The 19,833-nt window shown below is 33.5% G+C and overlaps 1 protein-coding gene across 3 annotated transcripts in view; it reads right to left on the bottom strand.

Moving 5' to 3' along the window:
* LOC118185463 (carcinine transporter-like) overlaps positions 1-19,833 on the bottom strand; it is a 61,875-nt gene that overhangs the window by 22,371 nt on the left and 19,671 nt on the right. Inside the window, exons 4-6 of one of the 3 annotated variants that reach the window (XM_085814605.1) lie at positions 16,868-17,022; positions 11,518-11,665; positions 7,226-7,355 (exon numbers count right to left, since the gene is read on the bottom strand). In XM_085814605.1, coding sequence (XP_085670731.1) covers positions 7,226-7,355; positions 11,518-11,665; positions 16,868-17,022 — 433 coding nt within the window. Of the gene's footprint in view, positions 1-7,225; positions 7,356-11,517; positions 11,687-16,867; positions 17,023-19,833 lie in introns of all 3 variants that reach the window. The other 2 variants (XM_085814604.1, XM_035355317.2) reach the window with 2 other exon arrangements.

The following is a 19,833-nucleotide window of genomic DNA, read 5'->3' as shown; positions in this document are numbered from 1 at the left end:
TGGATTTTTGCATACGTTTTTTAAATGCTATTTCTTATAATGTAAATAAAACGTAATAAAACTACGGTTAAAATTTTAAATTAAAAGTGAGTTACTATGCAATATTAGTATTAATGGCTGTATTTACACAGTTAAATTAAAACCTTACAATAATGAAGTTAAAAAATTTAGACTGTAAATATTTCTAAATTCTGAACGCGCATTGTAATCATGCATCAAATGTTTTACACCGTAGAATAAAATAGTATTTAATAATGCACTAATCATAATAAATGCACTAATGTGCACACCGTAAAAAAGGGGGAACAGTTTTATATCTCCCCTTCTACTGGCCCGATTGACGAAATTCAAATTGCGTTTTTCATGTCTCGAAAGCACAACTTAGGATATGTATTAGATTTATACGTAGCATTGTTCTAATATAGGTATTTTGACACAAAATCGCACTTTTTCTGAAATGACATGGGACCTTTTTTCCCCATATTTCGATTCTACGAATCAAATTATGTCAAACCGCCAAGTTTTCTAAAAATCGCACTAGTAATTAAGACACAATAACACGCTGAATAAATACTAATTCAGAAGTCAAACAACAAAAATGTAGGTATAACGCTGATTTTTGTTGTTTGACTTCTGAATCGCACTAGTAGTTTTTAAAAACTTAGCTCTCAAAATTTTAGCTCCTCAATCTTAATTGAATTTAATATATAGTTATTAATATCTTTTGGTTATTAATCTTAATTGAAGGCTACTTCTAGAATTCGAAATTTATTTTTAATCCAAATATAATTCGCCCATTTTTTATGATTTATTTTTAAAATTTGTACTTTTAAATATTTTTTAGCAATTTTTCGAAAAAACTTTTGCATTTTAAACTACAAAATTTTTAACATCATCTTAAAGTAGACGCTTTTCTAGGCACACCTGCAAAAAAATTAGAATTTTTTGTTCAAAGTTTCTAAAATACACATGAATTTACATATTGAAATTTGGCAACTTTTTTTAAGGATAATAACGCCAAACGATAATATGCACTTTGTTAAAATTATTTGAAAGAATGTACGATGACATTTTTTCCGCTCGTCCGTTATGAAAAAAAGAAAAGGAAAATAGGTTGCTATAAATTAAGAAGTTCGCTGAATAAATTATACTTGGCGAAAACTGGAAAAAAAAAAAATACGCCAAGATAAATCTTTGAATTTCTCCGTAAATTTCGCGCCAAATTTTACAAAATTTAGCATATAAGCATAATTTAAGTCGTAGAATCGAAATCAGAAAAAATATAGACATGTCATTTCCGAAAAAGTCCAATTTTGTGTCAAAATACCTATGTTAGAATGATGCCATATATAAATCTAATATATATCCTAAGTCGCGCTTTCGAGACATGAAACACGCAATTTGAATTTCGTCAATTGGCCCAGTAGAACAGGAGATATAGAACTATCTTTTAGTCCAAACGGGCTTTGTCTCTGAAGGACTATTGTTTTCGTTTTGCGATTTTGCGTTGAATCACTATAAATGTCCGTTTCACTTTTCAAACTGTTGCCATCAAATTTTAGAGTTCTGCATTATATTTGATGAAATTAAATAATGATAAATCTGCATAAATGTATATATATTTCTCGCATTGTGATTAAACAACGGTACATAGAGCCATCGAATTTTGAATGACGTAATCCTAATACAAATGTGGGCATGTGGAAGACTAAATTTGAAATTTGGAATTTGTTTTATTATCGATTTCATATTTTTTAAGACTTTAACGAATTTTTGAGTAACAAATTCAACGATTTAAAAGCGAGCATTAGCAACACTCTACGGGAAAACAAGACCTTTTTATCTCCAGCGCGCGGAACTGTGTATCGGAAATTCTGAAGATATACTCATTTTAAAATTATTTTGAGACATTGCTATTTAACTGAATTTTATGGTTTAGTTGCAAAGAACATGATATTTAACAAATAAAGGTAACACACAAAACGTTAAAAAAATGCCCCTTTGGAAGTAATTTTACACTGTGGGGGGGAAAAAAAAAAAAAAAAAAAAAAATGGCGGGCAGTTCTATACCTCCCGTTCTACCCGGCCGATTGACGAATTTCAACTTGCGTTTTTCATGTCTCGAAAGCGCGACTTAGGATACGTATTAGATTTATATGCCATAATATAATAATTGCTCTGATATATGTATTTTGACACAAAATCGGAGTGTTTCTGAAATGACATGCCAATTGTTTTTCCATATTTCGAGTCTACGTTTCAAACTATGCCAAACTACCAAGTTTTGTAAAAATCGCACGAGTAGTTCTTAAAAAATTAGCTCTCAAAATTTTAGTTCCTCAATGTTAATTGAGTTTGGTATATATTTATTAATCTATCTTTTTTTATTAAACTGATTTGATTCTTTATTTCACATTTCGAAATTTAGGTTCATTCCAAATAAAATTCACCCATATTTTAAGATTTATTTTTAAAATTTGTATTTTTAAATATTTTTTTTATAAATTTTTCAAAAACATTTTTGGATTATAATCTATAAGATTTTTACCATCATCTTAAAGTAAACGCATTTCTAAGCATACCTGCAAAAAATTACAGCTTTTTTATGCAAAATTTCCAATGATATACGTAAATTTATATATACGTTTTAAAATTTGGAATATTTGTTGAAAGCGATAAATATCATATGTTGTTTAGACGCTTTGATAAAAACGATGTGACTTTTTTTACTCTCATGCACAATGTAAAAAGGTAGCAACAAGGTACCTTTTTTTGCGGTCCGGCATAATGGAAGGGAAAGGAAAATTGGTTACCACATATTAAGAAGTACGCCAAGTGAATTATTCTGGGCGAAAACTAAAAAAAATTGTGCCAAGATAAATTTTTGAATGCCTCCGTAAATTTCGCACCAAATTGTACAAAATTTAATATCTCATTATAATTTGAGTCTTAGAATCGAAATAGGGAAAAAATTGGTAAGTCATTTCCGAAAAAGTCCGATTTTGTGTCAAAATATCTATGTTAGAACAGTGCTATATATAAATCTAAATATATATATCCTAAGTCGCGCTTTCGAGAGATGAAAAACGCAATTTAAATTTCGTCAATTGACCCAGTAGAACAAGAAATATAAAACTGCCCCCCCCCTTTTTCCCGCAGTGTACGTACGATTAATGGCATATGCACGTGCTTTTTCTGACTTTTTTTTTTTTCTTCCTCCGCAGTGTACATGTTTTTCGCTACTATGTGAAGAAAGCACCTCAAAGCTATTTGTATTGACATTAGAACCCGGAACCTGTTGTATAAACCATTTAACTACCGGTACCTTCATTTGTACTTTTTATGCATGTTTTCTTCTTAACGATGCATGAGGGTTACTGAAATTTCTGAGACACAGCTAATTGACACAAGTTAAACTTACCAAATCTGACGAATATTTAAATTATTAGGTAAAATGTTTAAAGTCATCCATTTCTAGAAACTGATAAATACAATTTTAAGAATCTCATCTTTGGAATAAAAACAACATCTGAGTAAATTTTTTTTTTAGATTGAAAAATAGCAAAAAATCACATCTAGCAAAATCAGGGGAACAAGGTGGATGTTTTATCGATTTAATATGTGTTTGCTCCTAAAATCTAGCTGTCATTCTCATTGAATGAGTAGATGCAATAGCAGGGTAAAACTGGATTCCCATAATTTTCACTCCTTAAAGAATTTTTGGAAAACAATTAATGATGAAGCAGTTAGCTGTAATTGTCTTCTGTCTCTTTGACTTAATGGCTTTCTGTCAATCCCGAACTTCTGAAGATAACGGCCTACATTAATGTTTCGCCCATTGGGGCAATTTGCCACCCAGAAGGGCTATTCATTTCGTTTTGGCATTTTGCATCGGTTCATTATAAATGTCGGTTCAATTTTCAAATTGTTTCCACCAAATATTAGAGACCTGCATTATATTTACGGAAATTTAATAATGAAGAATCTGCATAAAGATACGTATGTTTCTCGCAATGTGATAAAACAACAATTCCCAAGAGTCATCAAATTTTGAATAACGTAATCCTCTACCAAATATGGGCATCCGGAAGCACTAATTTGGAAGTTGCGTAATTATCGATTTCATATTTTGTAACACTTTAATGAATTTCTGATTAACAAACTCAACCAGTTTTAAATGAATAATGGCAAAACTGTACGGGAAAAAAATTATCTTGAAATTATACTGTGTATCGGAAATTCTAAAGAAATTTATCGAAATTATAATTCTATTGTAAAGAAAATGCTAAAGATATTTAAAGTATCGGAAATTCTCTTTCAATTATTTTGTGGTATTGCTGTTCAATTGAATTTTATGATTTAATAACGAAGAACATGATATTTAATAAGTAAAGGGCGTAATATAAAATGTGAGAGCTTTCATATTTTTTTTTCGTTGTTCTTCCCGTTTTCTTAATGGTGATTATGGTTCATCTTCAAAATCCATACTGTACTTTCTTGACATGTTAGACTGTCAAACAAGCCATATACATTTCAAAACCAGTTACAATTTTTAGAAATAATTCGGTGTCCCATCACTAAATAATTTTGTCATAGCTTTTTACTAACCTACCATCTCTTCTGCATAAAGACAACCGCCTACGATTTCAATTAACTTGTAACAGCGACTTGAACTTCCTCATCATCAGTGAAGTTTATGCCTCAAGTCATTTCCTCATTGCAGAAAATAATCGGAAGGAGTCATGTACGGTTTATAGAATGATGTTGAAACACGTTCCATTTGAATAGGAGCAAAAGATCTTTCTCTGAGCACTGTCAGGGCGAACGCTATCGTACTGGGCCACAACTCCATCTGTCAGCAAGTCGCAAATTTTGTTGTGGATGGTTCTTTTCAGTTTATTAAAAGTGATACAGTGCACTTCAGAATTGAATGTGATACCACGTTCTATGAATTCGACATGCAAGGTTAAATAACATTTCTCGCTAACGAAGTTCGATGTGCTTTCCTCAGCCGGAATGGAGAATTGGTATGATCCCCATTCCATTGACTGTTGTTTTGTACCAGCATTCACATACACTACTCGAGTTTCATCCTAGGCACTCTTTTGTACAAAATCTCCTCCCTTTCCATGTGGTACTGGAAAAGAAAGTCTAAGGCAGTGAGCATTCCGTTGATTTTTGTGGATTTCCGTGAGAATTTTCTATGACCATCGAGCACAGAACTTCCGGTAGCTTAATTTTCCGGTGACTACCTAGTACAAAACAGCCCGATAAATGCTCAAATTATTGTGGAAATTTCAAAATTGTGAATCGACGGATCTGATCAACTTTGACATCAGCTTGTTTAACGAGAACCTCACTCCCTACAGATGTCCTCATTGATTCATCATGAATGTTTGTTCTTCGTTTTATGAAACCTCTCACCCACTGACGCACTACACGTTTACTCATAATGTTTGGGATCTATATGACACACAATTTACGATGAATGTCTGCCCTGACAGTTTTTTTTGACCAAAGAATTCTTATTATTCCTCTTACATTGTATTTGACGGGATTTTTCAATACCATCGTATATTTATTTTGTGGCATTATAACCAGTACACGCGACGAAATCGACACTATCACTAGGAAAGCAGGAAGCTTACTAAATTACAGATTGCTTGATATAACAATGGTTGCGATTCGCCCATTACTACTAGCGCCAAGCCACGAAGGAGGTTAGTTTCTGAATTGCCCTCGTATGTATAACAACATAATTTCATAATTATAAAAGTTATCATTGATTGACATTTTTCGTATGACAGACATATTTTCTTAGACTTCAGTTAACAAAGGTGATTCTGTGTGGTTTTCATCAAAGAGAGAATTTAGACCCTACTAATTCTTTAAACATTCTTTATAGAGTGGTACGAGATGGAACTCGATACCCATATGCTATTTGTAGACGAAGGCATTTTTCTTGATTTAAATCCATTTAAAATCATAGGAAATTATAACTCGATAATATCCTGATGTCAGTTTCATTTTTTGTTTTTCAAAATTAATTCTACAATCAAAAAATTTCGGTTGATGTCAGAAATTATCACCTGAGGGCATGAAAGAGTTCAGATTCACACATCTACCAAATAATTGTTCTTTAGCATATAATGTCTACCCTTACCTCAAAAATTATAAAATTACCTACGTATTAGAAGCAAGTACAACTAATTACCAAATTGAGAAACTTAATGCCACATGTATTACCTTTATCTATAAACATACATTATAATTTTTAAGGGGTGTTGGAACCTAAAAATCTTCAAAAAATGGTGATTCCGGGTATTTGCATTTTCAAATTCGCTACACTTTTATCTTTCTAAAAATACCATTCTTTAATCTCTATGAATATTAGAACTGTAAAAAATCTAGTTTTAATTTGTCCTCGAATGCTTTGATAAATGAAAATTTTTACGTAAAAACGCGTTTTTCTCCAAACGTGATTTTTTTTATACTCGACGTATTTTTTCTCAGGAACTACTGCTCACAGGTATCTAACATTTTTATGGCTTATTTATTAGGTTTCGTAATATAATAAATATTACGAAAATTAAATATAATAAATATTACGAAATGAGATTTTTGTGATAAACTAAGATTTTTTTTTTTTTTTTGGTGTGTGTGTGTGTGTGTGTGAGTGAGAAAGTGCTTAATTTTACTATGCCTAACAAAATATTCCGTAAATTACTCTAAAATTCAAAATGTTTCAAAAGCTCATTTCAGTATAATCAGATAGGTATACTTCAATTACACAAAAAATTTAAAGCGTGTATCTACAGCCAGATTTTGAAAAAGGTACATCAAAATGGCCAATTTAACATTGTCGATATAGGGGTTTCTGATACCACTTAAATAAAGAGTACAGACGAGAATGCACCGCAATTCGGTTTTCTCAAATATTTTCACTCTTAATCCCCTTTTTATCAGCTACATTTTTACGGGATATTTTCAATCTTTCGTGAATCGCCTTATTTCAATGAAATCATAATTTTCGAAATTCTAATATAAATTTAGTTTTCATAGAAAACAGAAATATATGAAAATTATGTTTGAAAAATTACAGTTTAAGAGAAAATGTAATACACACCAGAACAAAGATTCTAGCGTCTTTACATTTAATATAATATACTGAATAAATCATAATTAATTCATAATTAAGCATATTGACTCGATTATAACTTGATACCTCAATCAGTGCCTTCAAAGTAGCTGAATCTTTGGTTTTCCCATTCTTTTCACTAATTCCCTTCACAATTGTTAACGCCTCTTCATATCTCTGATTTGTTATTAACCAGCTTGGCGATTCGGGAAAAAATCTGAAAACAGAACAATTCGAATAAACAATTAAATCTAGATATAAGTGCAGAAAACAGGTTTTACAAGCAAGTACAGGTAGAAATGGACGGATAGTAGTGGAATACTCCCTCTTTTCTTTCTATCATTACACTCAAGAGGACCACCATCTCCCCAGTATTTTAAGTGCGCCCATACCACTCATGCATTATGAACATACAGGGGTTGGACAAAAATATGGAAACACCTTTAAAAAACATGTTTCTTTGTTTAATATGGTGTAGGAAACCCGTTGGCATCCAAAACAGCTTGCAGTCTTCTCGAAATGGATAAATACAGTTCCTGTATGTTTGCCAAGGGAATATTATACCATTCTTCCTGCAAAACGGTGGCAAGTTCAGATAACGATGTTGGCGGTGGATAACGAGAACGAACTTTCCGTTCCAGTGTAGACCACAAAGGTTCGATAATATTCAGGTCTGGTGACTGTGCTGGCCAGGGGAGATGGGACAACTCATCCTCGTGCTCAGAAAACCAGTCTTGGACAATGTGAGCTGTGTGAACAGGGGCTTTGTCTTCTTGGAAGACACCATCACCATCGGGGAACAAAGTTTGTACCATGGGATGAACTTGATCGGCCAAAATGTTCACATAAGTCTTGGCAGTCATGTGCCCTGACACAGTTATCATGGGGCTAGCAGAGAACCACGATATGGCTGCCCAAACCATAACAGAACCCCCGCCATGTTTCACTCTTGGCAACAAGCAGTCTGTATTATAGGCTTGAGATGGCGTACTCCAGACGTAAACTCGGCCAGAAGTGGGAAACAATGTGAAAGAAGACTCGTCAGACCATATTACTCGCTTCCACTGCTCTATAGTCCAGGCTTTATGACTTAAACACCACCTTTTCCTATTACGGGCATTAGCATCACTGATGAGTGGCTTCTCAATTGCAGCACGCCAACAATTCCCTGTTTATGAAGCTCCCTTCTAATTGTTTTGGTACTCACAGGGTTCGGTAACACAACATTCATTTCAGCAGTAACTTTTGCAGCTGTGTTCTTCTTATTTTTCGTCACAATTGCCCTTAATGATCGTCTGTCACGATCACTCAGGACACACTTTCGTCCGCGCTGTGATTTAGCAGATGATGTTTTTCCGCTTTTCAAATATGCGGAATAAATCTTCGATACAGTACCTCCTGAAACACTAAACACCTCGGCTACCTTGCTTACGGAAGCACCTACCATACGTGCTCCAACAATTTGCCCACGTTCGAAGTCTGTTAACTCTGACATAATGCAATGACAACCTCACATAACAGTACTCCGACAACAACTGAACTGTTTAGCACATTTACGAAGTTGTATAGGTGGCGTCAGTAGTCAAAAACGCCAGCGCCACCTACATATTTCATTAAAATCAATCTTTTTTTTCAAACATGCATGTCACAAGGTGTTTCCATATTTTTGTCCATCCACTGTACGTACCATTCATGTGTACTCTGGAATTTTTAGAATTCCAGAGTACAGACTAACTATATATGTCTAACTATACTACAGACAACATCGCTGTACTGCAAACAGTAGCTAGCAGACAGACTGCAGGTTACTTAACTACTTAACTAATACCCTCAGCTTCACTTTGTGAAATAGGAATGTATAAAACTTTAATTCTAAACAGCCGATACAACTAAGAAACAAACGAAGAAAATAAGAAATCTAACTAAATTAAAATACTGGGCCAAATCGCCCTAAACTTGCCCTCCGAGAAGATTCCCTGACCTCTCCAGCAATGTCACCTCGACCTTTATTCTGAATACATACAACGTAATAATAATAATTTTATAGCAAATTGATTTACTTTGACAATTTTCACAAATGGAGATTTTACATCTTTTAAGTATCTATTTACTTGCGCTTATGATACATACATAAAGAGTCTCAAAAACACAAATTAATTTAGTTACAATTTCGAGAAAAACATTTATAACTCAATTTCAAAATATTCATGATTAATCAAATTGTTTAAATTTTTATAATCCCTAATATTGCTTTCTCATTCGTGAATAAATATTTCACATTTTTCTCTTGAAATATTTAAAAAATATTCTTCACTAATATAAATCGTCTTTACGTATTCCCACAAGTAATGTGTAAAATCTATATATTGTGCTTCCCAACCACATTCACATTTTACATTCTTTTTATGAAATCTATTCAAATATTCTGGATATTGTCCATAACCTGTCAATGCTTGATTTATTCTTTTATCACTCAAAAGTCTTGTCTTCTTTACTTTAGGAAAAACCAAAAAAACTTTTTTCTCAGTATTCTCATTTTCCCATCGAACTTGCCACTTTTTCATAATTTCATTCTGCAATAACGTTTTTACGTAATCCATTGAGGTGATGGGGAAAATATCTACATACCGTTCTTTGTTGCGTCTTTTCCAGTATTATCTACTGTCTTATTTCCCAGTATTCCTGTCTGAGTTTTTACCCAATTTGCTCTGAAATTATATTTTTCCATAAGTTCAAGAGTTTTGTTTCTTATTTCAGTTCTCTTTCTAGCCCTATATTTATTTTCTGGAGTTTAATGCTTTCAACACACTCTAAGAATCAGAAAAATTTGAAACAGCAGTTTGTGAAATCGCTTTTTCTATAGCCTATTTTAAAGCTTCTTTGAAGGATGATATTCAGCCTCAAAAGTATTTGTTTCATTCAGTCTAATACCTTTGTCTTCAGATTTCTAGATTTCTGTTCAAGTTACAAGGGCAGCTCCTATTGTCTCGTCTATCACCGAGCCATCAGTAAAAATCTCTAAACCACATCCCTGTGGAATATTTCTTTCCTCTTTACAAGAAAGATCTTTGTTTTTGCCGGATGACAATAATATTTATCTTCCTTTATGGCAATATGCACGTGGCTTACGGTTAAACTGATTTGTATACTTGCTGTTGATACTGTCTTGCAGCATCCAGTAATAGACAATAAGGCCACTCACTGAATCTGTAACAGCATAACTCTTGTCTTTTCTTTCTTGTTCCAGGACACGAGAGCACAATATAAAATTATTCTTTCTATTCCTTTTTTTATCCAATTCTTTAAGTAGAGTTTTATTTCTATAATTGTTTTCATTTAACAATCTATTTAATTTATTAACAATTTTATATATCTTGAATCTGACATTTGGTCAAGTGAGGAATTCAGCTAAGGTTTGTCTCCATAGTTACTCCCAGATACTTTACAAATTGTTTACTAATGATGTTACTGTTTTTCCATTTCCTCTTTTTCTGGATGCGTTGAATTTAATGTTGGTGTGCACAAGAATGCTATTCTAGGGTTTCGAGAAAGTGAGGAGATTATTTGATGTAGCACTGCACTTCTAACCAGAATGAATTCACGGAATTAGCAGTTTGATGATTTTCCTTTCTGTAGTCATTTGAAGCCGTCATTTTGAAGTGAACATCGAAGGCAAGGTAAAAAAGGAGGACAAATGCGTCATGACAATCTAGAAATAATATGTGAGTGGCTAATAAAAACATGGAATGAAATTAAATAAATAGAATTCAAATGCCACTGAAATATAGTACATCTAACAATCTAGATGGAATGAAACCTGATTATTTATTTATAGATCAGAATAACCATGATGGTGAAGATGAAACAGACCGGAATATATGGTGTTTCATTTAACTATTCTTTCAAAAAGATGTCTGAAAATTTGTTCTGTCCCAATACATTCTTGACTCACTCCACTGTTCTTCATAAAGGTACAGTAAAATTAAGTTCCGTTTTCGTCAATTTTATCTGCTTTTATATTAAATCATCTATTTTGCTTGTTTAATATTACGTGTTAAATTATATTTTTTTCGTTTTATGTTAGCTGAATCTCACTGATTTTGAATTATAAACTTGTGGACAAAGTATTGTTGTAAAGTTTACATAAGCTGTTGTCTGTGGTCTAGTGACGAATTAATTCATTTTACATTAATCCCCGTGAGAAAAATTGTTTTGGTTTAAGGATATTTCGGTTGATGAATGGTCTACAGGAAATATTTCAATTCGTGAACTAAGGTTTCAGTGCATGCTATTACAAAGTACAATATAATTATTTTTAAATCATTCTGGTTATTTATGAATACCCCTTCGTAATTAACATATTTACCGTAATAACTTACCTTAAATAAAGGAAAGGAATAAGAGCAATACAGCTAGTTGTGATACTTAGTGATACCCAGCTTCTTGTCAGGAATGCAATGAGAGCCAATAAGCTAAGTCCGAAAGTCCAGAAACAATGCACTATCCAGTTTATTCGACTGCGTGATTCTGGTGAGACAATTTCTAGCACTATGAATATGCAATTAAATTTTGCTGTATTATTTTATATTTAATAAATCTGATAAAATAAATCTATAATTAACATTTCAATTAAAAACACTGTAACAAATGTACAACTTTAAACATTTAAATTTCTCTTTAAAGTTTTCATAAATCATAAGAATTAAGATCAAGTTTAGTTGATCGTACTTGAATTAAAAATTTATTAAGTATTTCAGTTTCCCTAACATTACAAAATACTCTTATTATAATAAGTTTTAACTAACAGGAGAAAAGAAAAAGCAATTAGTTGAAATGATTCATTAGAAATTAAAATTATCCAATGATTCTCAAAACCATATCTATATATTCTAGTGCTTCTCGATTAAAAATATTTTTTAAAATGCGAAAACTTCTTTGTCAGTGGGTTTGCTGTAACTGAATTCTCAAGTCCTTATTCTATTTGACGTTTTGCACTTTGATGCTTTACGCATTTGACGCTTTACGCAATTTAATTAATTTATTTGTCGATTTATATAACTCTTTCACAGCGAAGCCGTCCAAAACGCCCGTGCATTCAGACATCAGCTGGTCGCTCAAATTCCTGCAGCCCTTTTCTACCTCCCCTGTTACGTTAATGCATGTCTTATTGATTTCGGGAGTTATTAAATGACATACCAGTCATTCATTTGAAGCGAGTAAAAGTAGCTCTCTTATTTGAATGCACCTTCCTTCTCCTTTGCTCAGCTTATGGGGTTCCAACTTGTTATCTAAAAGCTAGTTGTGATACTTAGTGCCTGTTATCTAAAAGCCTAACCTGTTATCTAAAAGTGTATCTCGTGAACAGGTAATCGAGTATTCGATTTAGTTCAGAAACAGATACGTAAAACTCAAGAAGGGTTAATTACCCTTTATTTCTCGAAATAAGAATTTCACAGATGGTCCCTTTCTCAGGATGTACAGCCAAGCCTCCACTTGGGTTCGAACTCAAAGCAATAAGAAATGAAACTTAATTAAAGCTTAACTAAAAGATATAGCTTAAGCTATCAACATTTCTACGTGGTTGGCCCCTAAATATCAATTAAGGTAAAAGTAAAGTATGGGGGACACCAGCGATGTACCATAGGTCAACTGGTAATGCCTTTCCATACTAACTCTTTGAGAGAAAAAAAAAGAGGGGGGTAATTGCAAGTTTTATAAGAATTTGCATAGACTGAAGCTTTTCAAAAGTTCTAAAGTTTGCCTATTATGGTACATCGTGCAATTCCACAGTACGCCCCGCATCCAGTATTTATTAAAAATAATGGTGTAGGGCATAAGTAGATTACAAAATAGTAGGAATACAATTTGAGATTCACAAGATAAAAATTGAACATCTGATTTGATGCAACAAAATTAGGAGATAAACATAATTAATAAACAAATAAACATAATGAGATAATTATAATTAGTACTGGCAACACAGTGTTAAATGAATTGTTATAATAATGCTAAAGAGATAGGTGTCCATGGGTTATTTCAGATATATTGGTTTATTGCAGTTTATAAAGTTCACGAGCGGATCCATTTTGTCCATAATCACAGCATGTAAAAGTTCACTAAGTTTAAACTGTATGTGGACTTACACTTGACAGAGATCTAGGCCGTAGGAAGAGAGTCGTTGCATAATTTTCTGAAACTTTGGATATTGATGTTTATCTTTAATTAAAAACCTTTGGAATGCCAGGAGGTCAGTTCTTGGGGATTTTATGTGAATATCCTCAGTTAAGGGGCATGAGAAAACGTAGTGATCAGGAGTTCCCTGTTCCCCACATATGCAGATATCAAAATTTGCCAAATTTCTTGCGTAGAAATATGTGGGGAAGGGTTCATGTCCTGTTATAAAGTAATTTAGGGAAGGATTCGAGTTCAGAGATGCTAAGCTTACATTGGGCATCAAGTTATATGTGCGTCTTCCCTGTGGAGCATTGTTCCACAAATCTTGCCAAGATTTTGAAGCAAGTTGTTTTAGTTGGTACTTGAAATTTGAGCGAGGCCACGGAATGATGATTTCAGTACCATCTTGATCAATAGCTGCTTCTTTGGCTAGTTCATCTGCCTGATCATTACCAAAATGGCCACTATGTCCTTTGAACCATGAAATTTGAATTTTGTAGTTTGGGATTTTTCCAAGAAGAGAATTTATGTCGGATATCAATGGAGAGGAAGGTAAGGGATTTTTAATAGCTAGAATAGCTGCTTGGGAGTCAGATTTTGTGCTAAATTCGTTGAGATTTTTGAGAAAGGCTATTTCAATCGCTGCTTTTATAGCTGACAATTCCGCTTGGAAAACACTATTATTATTATGGAGATGGACTTTCCATTTGATGATATTTGAGGGGGTAATTTGAAAAAAGACTGCGGAACCAACTTTTCCTTCAATTTTTGATCCATCAGTATGAGCAATTGGAGATGAACTTGAATTTTCTTCAGACGTGGGGAATATTATTTTGCTGAAGCGAAGCGCTGGATGGATAAGATTGGGGTTAATTTTCTTTTCATAGTTGGATGGCCAAAACGTTTGGTTGTTGAATTCTGCGGCTTGGTTAAGTTGAAGAAGGTGCATTCCATTTCTGCACTGATTGATAACGGAAGAGTACCAGCTAGAGTATCAAGTGCTATATTTGAAGTTGTGCGATACGCCCGAGTAATGCAAAGAGTAAAAGGCCTTTGAATTGAATTTAAACATTTCATTTTTCTTACTGTCATTGGTTGTGCCCAAATTCCGGCTCCGTAATTTACCATTTTCGAGATGACTGTTTTTAGAAGAATACATGTTATATGGGGATTTAAGCCCCAGTTATATCCATGCATACGTCGTAGGCAATTAGCTATTGATGTTGTACGAAGTTTAATATTTTGTAGATGAGGAATCCAGGATAATTTCTTGTCGATTGTTAAACCGAGGTACTTGATTGTGTTCACAGATCTGATCTTTTGATTGTCAATTTTTAGAGCTAAAGCTTTAGTTATATTTTTTCCTGGTTTATGGATCACTAAGACTTGAGACTTACTATGTGAAATTTGTAGTTTTTGAATTTTGGAAAGTTGGTTAAATAACTGGATGGCGAAGCTATAAAGGGCCTGAGATAAGGCCGAGAGTAAAAAAAGTGTAGCCAAAAGGCAAACGCGCTAGTCAGAATCTCTGGCTCTCTAACGAAGTCAGCGGAACTGCGCCTTAAATACCGCTCTTACTCATTTACATTAACCGCGATTCTAAAAACACATTCTGGTAGGAATCTGTAATCTGAAATCAAGAAGGACAGGAAACTAAAGATAACTGTTAAAAACTTAAGATATACCTTACAAGCTTCAACATTTAGATATTGATTGTCCTAGTTTTAACCCTGTTCTAAGGGAAAACTGCTAACCGTGTGTGAAACCGCCCATAGATAACCAAGAAAGAATTATTCCTATCACTAAAGTAGCTTATTATTGACGCTGTAGCATTCTACATGGGGGCAGGAAATACATTCCAAAAAAATTCGTATGTATGGGCGTTTCAAATGTTTGATAGGAATAGATTTTGCTCCCTAACGATGCAAAAGAGTTAAGCTAAAGCATATGACCTAAAAAGAGAAAGGCTGACGTTCAAAAAAAAATACTGTAGTGTTACTTAAGACTATTTATATATATATATATATTTTTGTTTTACTATTTTTTTTTTATTTGCAAAGGAAGCAAAAGTAATTTACAGTAGTAATGTAAATAATGTAATGCTGATAGAACATAGAGCAAAATAATTACAAAATAAATGTATAGCTTTTGAAATAAAATCTTTATTTGCGTATGGAATAATTTGTTGTGGTTAAAGTATATGTAATATCTTACCATTACACATAAACAGAATGTAAAAAACGTATTCCATTTCATGCATTAGTGATAAGAAATTAAAATCTACAGCTCAGCAGAGGATTTGTCGACAGACTTGGAAAAACAGTAATCTTAATAAACTATAAAACTCAGAAAAAAAGTATAAGATTTAATAATTCATGATTAAAATTGCTTGTTTTTAAGGATCCAGCATTGAAATACAAATTGTATTGAATATTAAGAACTTTAAGAAAACATATATTATTATATTCGTTCTTTACATATTGGATTTAGGAATCAAATGTAATTCTGATGTGGGCACAATGTGACTTCCTTCTATTTAATTACAGACGAAAACATCACGGATGAAAACGTTGCGGAGAAAACAACGCAAGGTGAAAACGTCGTCATATGAAATATTGTGAGAGAAAACAAAGAGAAAACATCGCGGTATAAAATGACGTGGTGGAAAATAAAGTGATTCAAAAACATCGCTGTTTTAAAACGTCGTCGTAGAAAGTACCGTGGTAAAGAATTAAGGACCTACAAATCATCGCTTGGCGATAAAATCGCAGACATGTATTTTTCATGTTTTAAAAGTTGTAGATGTATATTCTCAGAATTATTTCGGAGCGCAAGATGGAATGACCAATTTATTTCATGCTTTTGAATTCATTAATAATCTTTTGCCAAAAATGCAAGAAAGAAGCTGAAAATGAATAGAAAATTAATGCTAAACATAACAGTTAATAGAATTTTAAACTTGTATAGTAAATATTAAAGATAATTATTTAATTAACATGTTTTATAAATTTTTATTGGTAGCCTTTAATGAAAAATATAGCTTAAAATTGATTAGAAAAGAGAATATGAGAAACTGCCTATGGTTATCTATATTAAGATTAATTAATTACCAAATTATAAAATTATCTTCCTTTACTTAGAACCATTAAGCGAATATACATTTACCATTGCCATGGCCTGAAAAACACACGCTCGCGATGTTATCGTCATGAAGATTTGTAAGTGCTTTGTATGCTTATCACTATATTTTCAACGATCGTTTCAACTTGCAATGTTTATGAACGACTTTATTTTCGACGACGGTGTTTTTCACCGTTAAAGTTTAAAACTGCAATGTTTTCCTTTACTTTTTCTCCCAAAATGTTTTATACGGATTTGTTTTGTCTTGCGTTGTTTTTCCCGCGACGTTTTCGTCCGCGATTTTTCTCACGGACATCACTTAATCTACAAACAATTTTTGCTGCTAAAAAACCTTAATTCATTTACGTTCTTGATAATATTCAGTAAAAAAAGATGGAAGAAAAATTTATCCAGAATGATATATGAAGAACTTACTGATAATTAACGGCAGTTGGAGCATTGTAGGGAATAGACTACCGTTAATGATCCTTAAAATTATGAAGAACGTTAAATTTCGAACCAATGCGGAGGGAAGTTCAGTCGCTACCCCCAAGAACAGTGAAAAAAAGAAGATCCGCTTGCGTCCCAACCTAGAATTGATAACAAGTGTTTCAGAATTGTTATATCATTCTTGCTTGTTATGTCAGAATCTCAAGTGCTAATAAATTAGTTTAATAAATTCCAGAATACAAGATTGATTGAATCAAAAAGGAATGAATAAAAACTGAAAATTTTGATTTTAAGGGTTTCCCAAAAGGGTTGTCAAGTTTTTTTACGTTCTGATTGCGCTCGCAGTTTTGCCAGTTTCAAACTACTTACATGTACACCACTCATTCCTGCTATTCTCCAGCGGCCGAGCGGTAGAATCGCTAAACACTGGTAGTTCGGTCCGAGGTTCAAATCCAGCGAACGGGCTGGCTGCATGGGTGTTTTCGTGGTTTTCTCCATGTGTAACGTGTATACGAGTCATTTTCCCTTAGAAAATCCTCCACGAAGGCATCCCTCCCCTTAGGCAGATAGCCCTAGTGTGCTTTGCCGTAATTAAATATACACACCACCATTCCTGCTATCCCGTCCTCCTTTTTTTTGTCCAAAGGGGCAATTTGCCCAGAAGAACTATTGATTTTTTTTTTTTTTTGGCATTTTGCGTTGATTCACTACAAGCGTTGTTTCACTTTTAAAATTGTTTCCACTCAATATTATCGCCCTGTATTATATTTAAAGAAATGAAATAATAAAGAACCTGCATAAATGTATATATGCTTCTCGCAGTGTGATAAAACAACGGTACCTAGAGCCATCCAGTTTTGAATGACGTAATCCTTCTTCGAATATGGGCACCAGGAAGCCCAAATTGGAAATTTGGAATTTGTTTTATGATCGATTTCATACTTTGTAAAACTTTAACGAGTTTTTGATTATCAAACTCAAGTATTTCAGAGCGAGCGATGGCAACTTTGCACAGAAAACACATTTTTATCTCCAGCGCGCGAGACTGTGCATCGGAAATTCTAAAGATAGGCTCAATTTAAAACTATTTTGTGATATGGCTCTTAAACTGAATTTTATGGTTTAAGTGTGAAGAACGTGATATTTAATAAATAAAGGTTACAGATAAAATGTTAAAAAAATGCCCCTTTGGACGTAATTTAAAATCTGAAACCTTTCAGATTTTTTGGTTTATTTTTAAATATTTCGAAATTAAGAAAGCTAGATTCTTTTATTATTACTAATTTGAAGTGTATATTTTAAATCGTTATTTATTTATTTATTGTCTTTTTAGCTTTAATTAAACATCGTTTACTTCGCACTTATACTATATACATTTCAACAGGAAAATAACAAGAAAATTTTAAACCCAGTATAGCAAAGTATGTCTAGAATTCTCGATGCAGTGTATGTCTAGAACGTATGTCTAGAATGTATAGAACGTATAGAGACGTATAGCAAAGTATGTCTAGAATGTCTAGAACGTATAGCAACGTATGTCAACGTATAGCAACGTATGTCTAGATTTCCCGATGCAGTGATAATTTTAATACCGTATTTATGCGAATCTAATGCGCCATCTAATCTAATGCGCATCCCCATTTTAAAACTTTAAATAATAAAAAAATTGTTTGTCGGCGAATGTAATGCGCATCAATGATATGAGGAATTTATTGAATCTTATTTTATACAACAATGGATTTGTATATAAACTATCAATTAATGGTATGATAATTTTATTTAAACTTAGATACCATATTTTATACAACAATGGATTTATACATAAAGTAGCAGAACATAGAATTAACCTATTAGTGGGCTATTGTCATGTGAAACAATCATTGTTAATTAGCACTACCGTATATACGGTACCTATCGTAAAATATGAACATGAAATAAATCGTAACATTTCTATCTAGCTAACAGTTTCTTCAATCAGTGATTAATAGTAAACGTCTTTATTCACTAATGTTTTCATCACTGGAATCCTCGCAGCTCTCTTCGTCAGAAGCAGATTCATTTCTTCTTTCCTCATCATCGTCATCGTCATCCTCGGCGTTCCAGGGCACGTCATCGTCACTGCCATTCAATGAATTTGAACAGCATTTCTTGAAAGATTTCACAATCATTGGTGCTTCGATGCTTTTCCAGGCAGCAGAAACCCAGTGTGCAACAATGTGCGGTGCAGCACGCTTAATTTTTCCTGTCGGGGTCAATACACGGTTTGGCTCACAAAACCATTTTTCGTACTCCGCCTGAACGTACCCCTTAAAAGGTTTATTTATACTAACGTCCAGGGGGTGTAACACAGATGTAATCCCTCCAGGAATGATAACAAGATCACTGCCTAGGCTGTGCATCTTCTTTTTTACGTCGTCGGTGAGATGACCACGAAATGCGTCCAGACAAAGCATTGATGGTGGATTAGAGAGCCCACCGGGACGGCGTTTCCATACATTTCGGAGCCAATCAAGCAGTAATGATTCCGTCATCCACCCCTTCTCTTGGTTTCGAATCAGGACATCATCTGGGAACAGCTTTTCATTCTTAGGGGTTTTAGGGCATGTTTTCCGTTTGAAGATTAAGAAAGGGGGAAGTTTGCACCCGTCTGCTGTTATTGCCAGCATCACTGTTACGCGTTGTTTTTCACATCCCGAAGTTTTGATGATAACTTCCTTAGTCCCCTTATCCGCAATGGTGTAGTTACGAGGCATATCAAACCAAATTGCCGTCTCGTCAGCGTTGCCAATTTACCCCATTGAAAAATTCTTTTCCTTCCGAAGTGTGATGACATACCGCTGAAATGTTAGTAGTTTTCCCTCAAAATCTGCAGGAAGCTTTTGGCATGTTGTTGTACGGCGTCTTAGAGATAAACCCATCCGCTTCATAAACCGATCCACCCATCCACGGCT

The sequence above is a fragment of the Stegodyphus dumicola genome, chromosome 4 (assembly GCF_044657685.1).
Source record: "Stegodyphus dumicola isolate Sdum_Otavi_A_Nest chromosome 4, ASM4465768v1".
NCBI classification, from domain to species: domain Eukaryota; kingdom Metazoa; phylum Arthropoda; class Arachnida; order Araneae; family Eresidae; genus Stegodyphus; species Stegodyphus dumicola.
This window is presented reverse-complemented; position numbering and strand designations above follow the sequence as displayed.